The sequence below is a fragment of the Entelurus aequoreus genome, linkage group LG03 (genome assembly GCF_033978785.1).
Source record: "Entelurus aequoreus isolate RoL-2023_Sb linkage group LG03, RoL_Eaeq_v1.1, whole genome shotgun sequence".
NCBI classification, from domain to species: Eukaryota; Metazoa; Chordata; class Actinopteri; order Syngnathiformes; family Syngnathidae; genus Entelurus; species Entelurus aequoreus.
Window position 1 is genome coordinate 41,490,533 of NC_084733.1, and position 16,619 is coordinate 41,507,151.

The 16,619-nt window shown below is 35.2% G+C and overlaps 1 protein-coding gene across 1 annotated transcript in view; it reads left to right on the forward strand.

Annotated features, from left to right (window-relative positions):
- The first annotated feature begins 245 nt into the window (after positions 1–245).
- Positions 246–16,619, forward strand: part of lck (LCK proto-oncogene, Src family tyrosine kinase) — a 50,428-nt gene continuing 34,054 nt past the window's right edge. Inside the window, exons 1-6 of the mRNA XM_062041823.1 lie at positions 246–366; positions 3,361–3,473; positions 3,622–3,670; positions 9,569–9,659; positions 13,922–14,020; positions 14,128–14,231. Coding sequence (XP_061897807.1) covers positions 3,366–3,473; positions 3,622–3,670; positions 9,569–9,659; positions 13,922–14,020; positions 14,128–14,231 — 451 coding nt within the window. The 5' untranslated portion in view covers positions 246–366; positions 3,361–3,365. The remainder of the gene's footprint in view (positions 367–3,360; positions 3,474–3,621; positions 3,671–9,568; positions 9,660–13,921; positions 14,021–14,127; positions 14,232–16,619) is intronic.

Here is a 16,619-nt window from a genome sequence, read left to right on the forward strand (position 1 = left end):
TGTACACTGAGCACCTGTCAAATGCGTGCAGAGAAACCCTCATCCTCTCAACGACAGGAAGCACTCTTGGCCGCTCTTCTCCGCTTTTTCAAAGTGTGTTTCTTTCTGTACGTGTGTGTGTGTGTGCGTGTGTGTGTGTGTGTGTGTGTGTGTGTGTGTTTGTGTGTGAGTGTGTGTGTGTGCAGACACACACTAGCACTCCCAGAAAAGAGTTAGTTTAAACAAGACAGGCGGATGATGATATCTTTACAGCACAAGTGGTGAAAAGTGATTGCCAAAGATCAGCTTTTATAGAGAAATATCTATGGCGGAACCTAAATTCTGATACTATTGGGTGCGTGAAGTCACATATCATTTCGGAAAAAGGTGAGTGATATTGTAAATATACAAAGGTCAAATATTTATTTATATATAATATATAATAACATTGATTGATTGATTGATATATAATAAGCATGTAGAAAATGGATGGATGGATATATATATATATATATATATATATATATATATATATATATATATATATATATATATATATATATATATATATATATATATATATATATATATATATATATATATACATATATATATATACATATATATATATATATATATATATATATATATATATATACACACACACACACTGTATATATATGTATATATATATATATATATATATATATAAATATGTTGTGCGTGTGTATGTATATATATATATATATATATATATATATATATATATATATATATATATATATACAAATGATATTTGCTTTAACATTTTGAGAAAATGAGAAGAGTATTTTGAAAGGAAATTCAAGTTTCTATCTAAGAAAAGATGCACATCGTCAACAAATGTAAATATTGTATTAATATTGATATAATTATTCATTGTAAGTATAGTAGAGCCATGATGCCTACTTTGTATTGCCTACATTTACAAAGGTTACACAGTGTAAGCTTATTATATGCGTGGAATGTTCAAGTACTATTTGTTTTATTTTTTGTTTTTTTTAGTACAAACCCCGTTTCCATATGAGTTGGGAAATTGTGTTAGATGTAAATATAAATGGAATACAATGATTTGCAAATCATTTTCAACCCATATGCAGTTGAATATGCTACAAAGACAACATATTTGATGTTCAAACTGATAAAAAAAATTTTTTTGCAAATAATCATTAACTTTAGAATTTGATGCCAGCAACATGTGACAAAGAAGTTGGGAAAGGTGGCAATAAATACTGATAAAGTTGAGGAATGCTCATCAAACACTAATTTGGAACATCCCACAGGTGTGCAGGCTAATTGGGAACAGATGGGTGCCATGATTGGGTATAAAAACAGCTTCCCAAAAAATGCTCAGTCTTTCACAAGAAAGGATGGGGCGAGGTACACCTCTTTGTCCACAACTGCGTAAGCAAATAGTCAAACAGTTTAAGAACGTTTCTCAAAGTGCAATTGCAAGAAATTTAGGGATTTCAACATTTACGGTCCATAATATCATCAAAAGGTTCAGAGAATCTGGAGAAATCACTCCACATAAGCGGCAAGGCCGGAAACCAACATTGAATGACCGTGACCTTCGATCCCTCAGACGGCACAGTATTAAAAACCGACATCAATCTCTAAAGGATATCATAACATGGGCTCAGGAACACTTCAGAAAACCACTGTCACTAAATACAGTTGGTCGCTACATCTGTAAGTGCAAGTTAAAGCTCTACTATGCAAAGCGAAAGCCATTTATCAACAACATCCAGAAACGCCGCCGGCTTCTCTGGGCCCGAGATCATCTAAGATGGACTCATGCAAAGTGGAGAAGTGTTCTGTGGTCTGATGAGTCCACATTTCTAATTGTTTTTGGAAATATTCGACATCGTGTCATCCGGGCCAAAGGGGAAACGAACCATCCAGACTGTTATCAACGCAAAGTTGAAAAGCCAGCATCTGTGATGGTATGGGGGTGCATTAGTGCCCAAGGCATGGGTAACTTACACATCTGTGAAGGCACCATTAATGCTGAAAGGTGCATACAGGTTTTGGAACAACATATACTGCCATCTAAGCGCCGTCTTTTTCATGGACGCCCCTGCTTATTTCATCAAGACAATGCCAAGCTACATTCAGCATGTGTTACAACAGCGTGGCTTCGTAAAAAAAGAGTGCGGGTACTTTCCTGGCCCGCCTGCAGTCCAGACCTGTCTCCCATCGAAAATGTGTGGCGCATTATAAAGCGTAAAATACGACAGCGGAGACCCCGGACTGTTGAACGACTGAAGCTCTACATAAAACAAGAATGGGAAAGAATTCCACTTTCAAAGCTCCAACAATTAGTTTCCTCAGTTCCCAATCGTTTATTGAGTGTTGTTAAAAGAAAAGGTGATGTAACACAGTGGTGAACATGCCTATTCCCAACTACTTTGGCACGTGTTGCAGCCATGAAATTCTAAGTTAATTATTATTTGCAAAAAAAAAAAAAGTTTATGAGTTTGAACATCAAATATCTTGTCTTTGTAGTGCATTCAATTGAATATGGGTTGAAAATGATTTGCAAATCATTGTATTCCGTTTATATTTACATCTAACACAATTTCCCAACTCATATGGAAACAGGGTTTGTATGAATTTCATAGAAAAATAGCCCTGTTATGCATGTCCTCAAATGTCCACTGCAGAGGACGCATATATGCGGGAGCATATATGCATTTATCTGTCAGTTGTACAAAAGTAGGCATATAAAATACAAATCCTTCTTGGTAACTCGTGCTGGACCTTCAATGTATAAAACATGCAAATGATAACAATTAGCTAGGTTTATTTTGGAAGAGCTTCAGCTGCAGATCATAAGAAGAGTCCCTCAGTGGAAAATGCTGACTTTTGTTTGCTCTCAACTGAGAGTATAAGGGAGGATAGTCAAGGAAAAAATGCATGTGGTTTATTCCTTGGAGTCTTAGTTTGCATGATTTTTCCCATGACTTTGGGGAGATGGATTCTGCGATTAGCCCACTGACCTGGTTCTGCTCCAATGGAAACCATGTGATGTTAAAAAACTAAGTTTTGTTTTCTTCTGTAACAGTTTTTCTGTTAAATTTCCAAAATCTGCGATTGAATTGACAGCATTTATTCTATTCGAACAATTTGGTTAACATGCCGTTGTGTATCATTTTTTTTACTGCAGGGCTTCCTTTTTGAAAGCATCACAAAGCTTACCGAACATTTTTTACTTCCTACAGTCCAAATTTTACTCTTATGGTCTGAAATTCAATGTATAAAATGTATTAGTACAGATCAATCCCTTCCCCGTTAACAGCTAACTTTATTAAAGATAATAAAACGATGATTATCTTGCAGAAAAAATGGGCTGTAACTTCAGTTCTGAGTACTCGGACACTGAATGGATCGAGAACTTGGATGAGATTTGTGAGCACTGTAACTGTCCCATACCTCCACAAACCTGCAACCCTGTAAGTGCAAGTTTTACTAACAGCATGCTCGCATATTAATTTCCTGTACTGTAGGTGTTATGTAAGTCTGACTCATAGAGAAATACTGTACATATGTTTTTTGGTTGCTGTAATGTAGTACATTTTTATCTTGTCGTCCGTATTCTAGTACACAGATCAACTGATTCCGGCTTCACCACCTTCATCTCCTCTACCAGGTACAGTAGATTCCAACTATTTGTGTGTAAGGATTAATAATTAATACTGTAGCAACCCCGGCTGAAATATGGTTAAACTCTTTTGCACTTATGATCCTTACTTTTGGAAACACCGTAAGAACTACAGAGAACAACAATATAAATGTAAAAGTATGTGTGCAAAAATAAAACTTAGTGTATGCTGTACATCTATATTATATAATAGGCATGTGACGATAAGAACATGTCATGTAAGGCGATTGTGACCAATGTGATCACGGTCGCCAATATTATCAGGGTATTGTTGAACATCTTCACAAAGTACTTATACGCACACTTTTTGTTACTAATCTTGTTGTGTCTTGTTAACATTTAAGATAGCTAGCAATTAACGCCCTGGCTAGCAGTTAACATGCCTGCTAGCTAGTGATTAAAGCGCTCTCTCGCTAGCAAATAGCGATTAACGCGCTAACTGGCAATTAACTCGCGCTAAGTTTTTCAACATGTGGTAATTAATCACGGATTGTCAATGATTTGAATTTGAAACTGTAATACTAACAGTCTGGAATTTCACCGCAGTTTATCATCATACCGGTAATCGTTACATCCCCATTAAAATGTATAATCAATAAGTATATATATATATATTATATATATATATATACTGTATATATATATGTATATATATATATATATATATATATATATATATATATATATATATACATATATATATATACATATATATATATATATATATATATATATATATATATATATATATATATATATATATATATATATATATATATATAATATATATATATATATATATATATATATATATATATATATATATATATATATATATATATATATATATATATATATATATATATATATATATATACAGATATTATCATTATTATTATTATCATATATCATTATATATCAGTATATTCCACTCTACTCCCGCTCTGTATTGAGCACTGTATAACGGATAAACCACAGAAACCTTGAATATATATATATATATATATACATATATATATATATATACAGTATATACACCAAATTGGCCATAGTGTGTGAATGTGAGCGTGAATGTTGTCTGTTTGTGTTGGCCCAGCGATGAGGTGGCGACTTGTCCAGGGTGTACCCCGCCTTCTGCCCAAGAGCAGCTGAGATATGCTCCTGCAACCCCAAAAGGGACAAGCAGTAGAAAATTGATGGATATATATATATCTATTTATTCGTTAGGTCAGGAAAAAACACAGAGGCTATTTTACCCCTACAAGCCTATTTTGCAGGTTTCCCTTCTCTTCAGGGGAGTTTATTGAAGTGTCTGTGGTTGTTACATACTGTACATATAGGGTGCATTACATGGGGGTGTGGCCATTGTTATACATTGCCTTGCTTCTGTGCCGGCATGATGAGACCAGTTAATTGCGCTTGTTTAAAGTGGTCATGCTGGGGTGCTATATAATAAAAAACATTTCTTTCATTCTTTCTTTTCCGGTACTAAGTACTGTCTAACAGATAAACCACAGTAACCTTGGCTATATATATCTATTTATTTATTTATTTATTTATTTATTTATTTATGTGTGTGTGTGTATATATATTTATATATATATATATATATATATATATATATATATATATATATATATATATATATATATATATATATATATATATATATATACATACATATATATATATATATATATATATATATATATATATATATATATATATATATATATATATATATATATATATATATATATATATATATATATATATATATATATATATATATATATATATATATATATATATATATATATTTCTACATCTTAAATTGTTCATATATATTCACTCAAAAGTCATGATATGTGACCTTTTTATAATTTCAATTACCAACAACCTCCTTTGAGAATGCAGTAAAATGACAGACATTGATTTCTGATGGAATAAACACACTTGGCCAAATATACACAAATATAAACACTATAAACGCTGAGAACATGTGGATTGTGGCTTTGTGACATTAATTAACGACTATACACTAGTCATACTAAATTAGCATAAAATAAGGCGGTGATATACAGGTGGCTTAGCAGTGCATTTACATCATACATCGGACAACAACAACACAGTAGATAATTTAAGAACTAATATGTCAACTTCCATGCTTTAACTACATACTTGTGTGCATTTTCAACGAGGAGCTAAGAATTTAACAAGTTTTAGCCTCTCTGAAGACAGACATCTTTTTCTACTCAAACTTGTAAAATTGCCTGTATGTCAAAGCACACCAACTTCTTCTTTTGCAACGGTAGCCTTAAAAATAATGCTATTGTATCAAAATAAGTCAATATTTTAGCAGGATGTTGAAGACTACAGAGTTCCTCTTTTGCAACAGCTAACCTTGAAAATAAAGCTCTGGTATCAAAATATATACATAGTTGGTTTTCTTTTACCAGGGAATAAGCAATATAGAAGATCATTAACCGTTTACTTATTTCAACGGGAAGTGCTCCTAAGGCTTTAATGGCGGATGATGGTTTTCAAGTGTTGGCTTCTCATTGGCACTATTCCTAGCAACTACTCTTACTACATGACTACAACTGTATTTGTTTGAGGAAAAGACATGTTGCCATGGATGTCTCTTGATACATTATCCTTTTTTTAGGCTGCATTCCTACAGCGAGCCAAAGCTGGTAGGGGCAAAGTGCCATGTTATTATAATGTTGTAAGTGGCACGGAAACAAAGACAAGAAGAATGCACACAGTTGCAAAATACGTCATATTGTTGATGCAAGGACACTGGCAAAAATCTTTCATTGGTCGTATATTTTTTTACTAAAACATGTAATGTGTATTAATAGCCAATGTTTTACATTGTCTGTTATGTAGACTGCATGGCATTGTATTGTGAAATAAGTAAGTTATAATGTATTTTCAAAATACATATAAGATGGCTGCCTCGAAGGCACGTCGCTTACATTGGCTGACTTGTTATATCTATGCATGTGACTATATTGTCTCACAATACAGGTATGTGTTGAGAGGTGCTGCAAAGAGGAATGGGCAAAACTGGCCAAAGATAGGTGTGCCAAGCTTGTGGCATCATATTCAAACAGACTTGAGGCCGTAATTTCTGCCAAAGGTGCATCAACAAAGTATTGAGCAAAGGCTGTGAATATTTATGTACATGTTACTCGATTCGCCTTACGATTGGTTACGTACTGAAAAATCTGACTGATAATATGTGTACTGTACTCTCATTTCATGTATGACGACTCCACAGTAGAATAGAATGGAATAGAATCCCTTTATTGTCATCGTCATCATAGTTGAAAACAATGTAAAGTGTCATCTTTCAGTGCACTAAAAAGTACCTAAAAAGTGTTTTAAAAAGTCATAAAAACAGTCACGCATGCACTTTCTCACATTCCAAAATATTGCACTATACCACATTGCATAGACTTACGGTAGTGTTCCAACAGAAACATTTGGCATTGTCCCATTCCAGAATTGCACAGAAACTTTAGCTTAGCAGAATGTAACCAGTTTAAGAGCGGTAGGAAAAAAACTGTTTTTCATTTTGCTAGTTTTTGCCTTTATCGCCTTTACCGTCTAGTGATGTGCGGCTCGATACCGAAACAGCAATACCACCAATACCATATATTTGTGCAGTAATATCAAAATATGGATACTTTTGATACGTAACTGTGCATCTGGAAAGTATTCACGGCGCATCACTTTTTCCACATTTTGTTTTGTTACAGTCTTCTACCGAAATGGAATAAATCATTTTTGTCCTCAAACTTCTACAGACAATAACCCCTATTGACAATGTGAATTTTTGAAAATGTATTAAGAATAGGAAAAAAACAACAACACATGTACATAAGTGTTCACAGCCTTTGCTCAAAACTTTGTTGATGCACCTTTGGCAACAATTACAGTCTCAAGTGGTTTTGAATACGATGTTACAAGCTTGGCACACCTATCTTTGGGCAGTTTCACCAATTCCTTTTTGCCCATTCCTCTTTGCAGCACCTCTCAAGCTCCATCGGGTTGGATGGGAAGGGTTAGTTTTCATCCAGGATGTCTCTGTACATTAATGCATTCATCGTTCCCTCTATCCTGACGAGTTTTCCAGTTCTTGCCGCTGAAAACCATCCCCACAGCATGATGCTGCCACCACCATGCTTCACTGTAGGGATGGTACTGGCCTGGTGATGAGTGGTGCCTGGTTTCCTCCAAACATGACGCCTGGCATTCACTCCAAAGAGTTCAATCTTTATCTCGTCAGACCAGAGAATTTTGTTTCTCATGGTCTGAGAGTCTTTCAGGTGCATTTTGGCAAAAAATTTTTACCAATAAATGGCATCCATCTGGTCACTCTACTATACAGGCCTGATTGGTGGGTTGCTGCAGAGATGGTTGGCCTTCTGGAAGGTTCTCTTCTCTCAGAGGAATTATGTAGCTCTGACAGAGTGACCATCGGGTTCTTGGTCACCTCCCTGACTAGACTACGATGAACGCAGCAATGTAAAAAGACATCCTGGATGAAAACCAAAGTTTCCCATACAACCTGATGGAGTTTGAGAGGTGCTGCAAAGAGGAATGAGTAAAGCTGCCCAAAGATAGGTGTGCCAAGCTTGTAGCATCGTATTCAAAAATATGTGAGGCTGTACTTGCTCCCAAAGATGCATCAACAAGTATTGAGCAAAGGCTGTGAATATCAATGTGTATGTGTTTTTTTTTTTCATTTAAAAAATAATAATAAATACTTTTTAAATTGTCCTTATGGGGTACTGTGTGTAGAATGTATTTATTCCATTTTGGAATCAGGCTGTAACATAAAATGTGGAAAAAGTGAAGTGCTCTGAATACTTTCTGGATGCACTGTAGTTATTTGAGACAATGTGTATCATTAACAGCAACACAATGTAAAAAAAGTAACTAAACTTGTGAATGAGGCAATGTGTCAATGTTGGACGCTTTTGTTCTTTACATATTCAGTATTTTCACGTTAACATGTTCATGTAACTGAATTGTGAATTAGTTTTTATTCTAATGGTAGTTCTTAATGTTACATTTGTTTTATGCTTTCGTTATCTTACTCACTTCCTTTTTCATGGTTTGAAACCTCATTTCCGTGTACTTTGTATGATTTTGTCCTATTTTTCCTGGTTTATTAGCTTGGCTGTATTGTTATTCACGTCACTACCTCAACATACTTCAGTGTTTGAAGTAAATAAATAATTCTGTCTGGTATTCTTTTTGCTATGAGACATGTTTTATTTGAAATACACAATTTCTTAAATGTTAGCACACATATTAGGTTTGTTTGCACAAAGTATTGGTATCGGATCGGTATCGCTGATACGAGTCAGGATATCAGATCGGAAATAAAATCAGTGGTATCGCACATCACTAATACGGTCTGCCTAATGGCAGCAGTTGAAAACATTATTAGTAGTAACATTATTTAGGTTAAACCACAAGAGAAAAGTAGATATACAGTCGTGGTCAAAAGTTTACATACACTAAAGAACATAATGTCATGGCTGTCTTAAGTTTTACATTTTTGACCACTCCTCTTGACAAAATTGGTGCAGTTCAGCTAAATTTGTTGGTTTTCTGACATGGACTTGTTTCTTCAGCATTGTCCACACGTTTAAGTCAGGACTTTGGGAAGGCCATTCTAAAACCTTAATTCTAGCCTGATTTAGCCATTCCTTTACCACTTTTAACATATGTTTGGGGTACCACTAGTGATACATATACCACAGATTAAGAATCACTGGTATAAAGTTTAAAACAATGTCATGATACATTTAACATCAAAAATAAAGACTTCATGCTCAAAAATGTCTGATGTTAATCTACTTGCAGACAACCTGGCAGTAGCGTGCTACAGCTATGAACCCGAACATGATGGTGACCTGGGCTTTGAGAAGGGGGAAAAACTAAAGATAATTAACAGGTGAGCTCTGAATACAGTACAGTACACCTCAAACGGACTCCATCACAGCAACCACTTTGGCTTCCTTAACAGAACTTGCTCTTTGTGTTGCCCAATGTGTGTTTGTTGTGCTGTTATTTTTGGGTTTGCACCGTTATAATGGTTTGTGTCCATTGGGATTCAAGATTGCCATGATTAACTATTAGTCACCCATGGTGCCAGGGTCACAATTACACTAAACTAGTGGTTCTCAAACTTTTTTCACCAAAACACTTGGCTCTCCAAGTACCACCAGTAGCGTAGTAGGCCTAAGTATTCATTAAAATAAGGCAGAGGTGTTATTATTAATTGTTATTAACAAGTATATTTAATATTTTTGGCCACTGTAATATTACACACAGTTTGAACAGTAACACTGTGTTTGAATATAGGAAAATAAAACACTGTACCTAAATCAGGGGTGTCAAACGTACGGCCCACGGACCGGATCAGGCCCACTAACAGGTTTTATCCGGCCCGCGGGATGAGTTTGCTAAGCCTAAAAATGAGCCGACATTTTTGAATGAAAGAAACCGCAATTCTAAATGTGTCCACTAGATGTTGCAATAGCAATTCTTTGTTTCTTTGTAGATGATGCTACATATGGAAAAAAAATAAACCACATGATGTTAGTGCGCCAGTTGGAGAAAATTAGCAAACTACATAAATAACATCCTGTAATTTGATTTTAATAGAATTTTTTCATCTTGATAGATTGAAACTTAACACAGATGAGTTGACTAATGAACATTATCACATCATTTATTCAGTATAAATAATGACAAATAAAGATAGAATGTAAGTGTAAAAAAACAAACCCAACAACATTATGATTTGTACATTTTCAGAATGTGTTTGTTCTATTTTTAAACAAAGAAAACAATCTGAAGTTGTCTTTATTTGTAAGTTATCGTGCTGTGATTTTACCAGTCCGGCTCACTTGGGAGTAGATTTTTCTCCATGTGGCCCCCGATCTAAAATGAGTTTGACAACCCTGACCTAAATAATGAGTCAAACTGCGTACCACAGTTTGACAATCACTGCACCAAACTGTGCAGTTACATAGAGGCAGGGCCACCTCGCCCCCAATAGGCAGAACATACGGCCATGGGGTGCCTGTTTGCGTGAAGAAGCGCATGTAAAATGTAAATTAATGAATAAATGATAAATAGGTTATACTTGTATAGCGCTTTTCTACCTTCAAGGTACTCAAAGCGCTTTGACTGTATTTCCACATTCACCCATTCACACACACATTCACACACTGATGGCGGGAGCTGCCATGCAAGGCGCTAACCAGCAGCCATCAGGAGCAAGGGTGAAGTGTCTTGCCCAAGGACACAACGGCTGTGACTAGGATGGTAGAAGGTGGGGATTGAACCCGAGTAACCAGCAACCCTCCGATTGGTGGCACGGCCACTCTACCAACTTCGCCACGCCGCCCTAAATTTTACCACAAACTTATTCCAAGCTGCTTTTTCTTCTATCGCTGGCAGGAATGTAAGGGTGAAATTCCCAATTCAATCGCACTGGCTCCTGTGGTTATTGTCTTGTTAGGTAAAGGTACTGGGTTTTAATCCTGATTGGACGGTTTTGGAAGGGTTATAGATTAATAATAATAATAATAATGAATTAAATTTGTAACACGTTTTACTTTTGTTAAAATCTCAAAGTGCTACAAAATATAAAAAAGTAAAAATAAAAAAATGAATAAATGATTAATGTTTTAATGATGTAAGAATCGTTTTTTGCACTATTGACAAATTTATTCGCCATGAATTAGTTTTACTAAAAAACATGCATCAAATTCTAATTCAAGTTTGATTTAAAAAAGTATAAAAATCATTTCACATAAATAAAAAAGGTGTGTCCAAACTTGTAATGATGAGAGAAGGTGGGGTCCCCAAAATAAATTCAGCTTAGGGCCCCGATTTAGCCTGGGGAGACCCTGAGTAGAGGGCCACAATATGTTATGTTACGTTGCGCTACATTGTGTTACGTTGTGCTGGGTTATGTTAGGTTAGGTTAGGTTAGGTCAGGTTAGGTTAAGTTAAGTTAAGTCAAGTTACTTTATTAGTACTCGAAGATAAACTAGTTTTGCAAGCAACAAGATCAGGACATCCATTAAAGGAAATACACATTACAATGCAAATTATTTGCCACTTGCCCGGATTTAACATTTTATGTCTCGAAATTTCCCTAGTTTTAAGCTATTTACATAGCATAAATAGTTATATTTTTTTTACGGATGTCCGATAATATCGGCCTGCCGATATCATCGGCCGATAAATGCTTTAAAATGTAATATCGGAAATGATCGGTATCAGTTTCAAAAAGTATAATTTATGACTTTTTAAAATGCCGCTGTGTACACGGACGTAGGGTGAAGTACAGAGCGCCAATAAACCTTATGTGCTTGCCCAGTCACATAATATTTACGGCTTTACACACACGCAAGTGAATGCAAGGCGTACTTGATCAACAGCCATACGGTCACACTGAGGGTCGCCGTATAGACAACTTTAACACTGTTACAAATATGCGCCACACCAAACAAGAATGACAAACACATTTTGGGAGAACATCCGCACCGTAACACAACATAAACACAACGGAGGAAATATCCAGAACCCCTTGCAGGACTAACCCCCCCCCTCCCCCCCCGTACCTCACCGCACCCTGCACTAGTGTCGACAGCGAACGTCTGTTTAGTGCTGCGCCCATATCATCGACAAGAACAGAAATCGCATACATCGTGACAATGCTGAGATGCTTGTTTTCATTCAGAAAAATCTACCTCTCACACGTGATGACAAGGAGAAAAAGAATTGGCCCACTCTTTGAGCTTCATCTGTTGCACAAATAGACTAATACTCTGGACTGAGTGAAGCTGCTTTATTTATGTTTTGTGCCTTTTTTCCCCATGCACTTTAAAGGATGGCTGTGTTATCTACTAGTCTAGATTGAAGCAGTTTTTTATTTTGGTGCCTTTCTTGTTTTTATTTGCACATTTTTGTTACTCATACGAATACGTTAAGAACAGGGCAGATTGAGCCCAGTTTATAGTATACTCTGGACTGAAGCTGTGTGCCTTCATTGTTTTTGTAGCTGTTGTTTTGAGGCATTTTAAAAATTAAAAATAAAAATGCATTTTGTGAAAGTCAAAGTTAACAGTGTTTCCCATAGTTGTAGTGGGTATCAGGATTATTTCAGGGAGAGCATGTCCCACATTCCAAGCTGCTGTTTTGAGGCATGTTAAAAAAAATAATGCACTTTTGTGACTTAAATAATAAATATGGCAGTGCCATGTTGGCACTTTTTTCCATAACTTGAGTTGAAGTTGTTCTCTTATTTTAGAAAACCGTGTTACATTGTTTAATGTATCCAGTGGGGCATCACAACAAAATTAAGCATAATAATGTGTTAATTCCACAACTGTATATATCAGTATCGGTTGATATCGGTATCGTTAATTAAGAGTTGGACAATATCGGAATATCGGATATCAGCAAAAAAGCCATTATCGGACATCTCTCATTTTTTTCTATTCTAGTTTTAATAGTAAATATTCAAATAAGATATTCTGGTTTCCCCCACATACTTAATTTAAGAATTGCAAGTTGAATAATGCTTATTTTCAGAATAAAATACTTACTTCTAGCTTAAAAGTCAGGCTGATTTCTAGATATACAAGTCCTAATTTGGGATGTCTCATCAAATAAACTTATCTGTCCATGCAGTTTGTTAATTTAGTGTTTTTATCCTAAAATAAAGTATTTTTCTCTAGTATTTTGACAGCTCTTTTTTGTAACACAGGCACACCACAAGTAATAAAATCATTTAATAAGATTGTGTATGTATAATAGAATATAAAAATACATTACATAAAAGGATAAATTACACAATTAAATAGATATGTGCAAAATATGACTATAATTAATTAATTTCTGTTATGGCAGCTGGAACAAAGCTTGCCTCTGTGCCGTTTTGTCTCGCATCTCCAGACAAAAAAACATCCAGTCAGAAGGGAAAAGCTGAAATTATTGTGTACTGGTGAGACCTATCAGTTAAATTACCGAGGTAGAAAATAAACTACAGAGTACAATTGTTCAACAAAGAGCTCAGTAATCTGAATACAAAGTACAACATCTGGTGAATAACATTAGACATGTGTTTTTTTTATCTATCTTCCACATAATGGTACACGGCTTACTCATGATACTCTTCTTTGTTATGACATTCAGGGATGATCCGGAGTGGTATATGGCAGAGTCTCTCACCACAGGACAGCAGGGCTTCATCCCACACAACTTTGTTGCAATGAACACAGTGGAGACTGAACCGTACGTCACATACAACAAAAAAGGGCCATACTTCAATGCCGGCTCGCAGGCATGAAACATTACAGTTTAGCTGCTATTAAAGTGTAAATTCTGTTGTGTGTGTGCAGGTGGTTCTTTAGGAACATTTCTAGAAATGACGCCATGAGACTCTTGCTCGCTCCTGGAAACACAAGGGGCTCCTTCCTCATTCGGGACAGTGAGACAGCCCCAGGTGACATAAGAATGCTATCACTACACAACAGTAATATATACTGTACAAAATATGCCACCACTTGTTTTTAATGAGTGAATACTCTATGGTGTTCTATGGATTGTACCCAATAACCCTTCTTGTTAACCTTCAGTGATATAATCTGGAAATACTTTATGTAAAAAGTATGATAGTAATAAAATTGCCTCGATTTTTCAAGCAGACACTGCATCAGTAATTCTTAAAGTAGGTATCCTCAGGCAGGGGTGTTGACATCGGGACGTTGTACCAGGGGTGCCCTAGGCTTTTGTAAAGTCAAATTGTTTTCTTCTTCCGTCATTTACACATTTAAGTTATAAAAATTACATCATAAATGTTAATATAGAATGAATATACCTGTAAAAGTTAAATAATAATGTTGCTGGAATCAAATAGTCATACCAAAGACTATAAAAATGGGACCCATTACCTCCCTGCTTGACACTCAGCAATAAAGGTTGGAATTGGAGTTTAAATCACCAAAAATGATTCCCGGGCGCGGCCACCACTGCTGCTCACTGCTCCCCTCACCTCCCATGTGGTGATCAAGGGTGATGGGTCAAAGGCAGATAATAATTTCGCCACACTTAGTGTGTGTGTGACAATCATGGGTACTTTAACTTTTTTACTTTAAATTAAGAATGTCTAAGACTACCAATATGCACTGTCAAAATTGTGAACCTAACTTTAAAGATTTCACTCAACACAGATGTTATAACGTCACCTAAGCTCACCTTTCAGCATTCACACACTGCACCAGCCTCTTGGAACAAGGATGAGGTGATAGACGAAAGGTTAAAAAATATATATACACTACCGTTCAAAAGTTTGGGGTCACATTGAAATGTCCTTATTTTTGAAGGAAAAGCACTGTACTTTTCAATGAAGATAACTTTAAACTAGTCTTAACTTTAAAGAAATACACTCTATACAATGCTAATGTGGTAAATGACTATTCTAGCTGCAAATGTCTGGTTTTTGGTGCAATATCTACATAGGTGTATAGAGGCCCTTTTCCAGCAACTATCACTCCAGTGTTCTAATGGTACAATGTGTTTGCTCATTGGCTCAGAAGGCTAATTGATGATTAGAAAACCCTTGTGCAATCATGTTCACACATCTGAAAACAGTTTAGCTTGTTACAGAAGCTACAAAACTGACCTTCTTTTGAGCAGATTGAGTTTCTGGAGCATCACATTTGTGGGGTCAATTAAACGCTCAAAATGGCCAGAAAAAGAGAACTTTCATCTGAAACGCAACAGTCTATTCTTGTTCTTAGAAATTAAGGCTATTCCACAAAATTCTTTGGGTGACCCCAAACTTTTGAACGGTAGTGTATATATTTGTGGCAGCATAGGAGAAAGTTATGTAAAAGTGTCACTTTTGCATGTCATTGCCTATAACTGTGGTGCGTTCAATGACCCTCGATTTAAAGTTAGATACAGATGCGTTACTAGTTTTTAAAGACAGGAGGAGACTTAACCCCCAGGAGATGCACTAATAATAATATAATCATACTAATAATAGTATAATATTATAATGCACTAATAATAATATAATCATACTAATAATAGTATAATATTATGATGTGTATTATCCACTAATGACAATCCTATTTGGATCAGCTAATCTCTACTTTACACTCTGAAGTAAAGAAAAGCCAGATAGATTTGTAATCACATTTAGGGATATAATGACAGGTTATATGTGTCATGATCTCACATGACAGTTTGGACTTTAGTATTAGTTTCATTAGTTTATATATTATTTCCTGCTAGCTACTTTTGCTTTCCACTTCCTGTTTGCCAACGGCACTTCTCTTGTCTGAGCGCTGAGTTTCTCGCATGTCTCAGATTAAAAATCAGGACACACCTTTCCCTGGTTATCTTGATTTGTTAATCCAATCTTTAAAAACCTGATTCAGTAGTTTTTTTTTACATGTGTTTTAAAATAAATATAAATAAATCCTGTGGTGTACCACAGGAATCAATGTTGGGACCAAAATTGTTCAATCCTGATATAAATAACATTAGTAAAGTTAGCATTAATAGTATTATTCGCAGATGATACAACTGTGTTTTGTTAAAGAGAGAACACAAAAAAGCTAATGCAAATAATAACAGAAGAAATTAATAAATTAAAGGGATGGTTTGACAAAAAAAGGCTACCCTCAAATCTTAGTAAAACTAAAATAATGTTATTTTGTAACAGGGGAAAAGAAAGTCAAACACAAATACAAATAGACAGAATAGAAATTAAAAGAGTAAATGAAATCCTACTTCTGTGTGTAATAATTGATTATAAAAATGAACTGGAAATCTCATATAAAAATATACAATATATTATTATGTATTGGACCAAAAATCAATT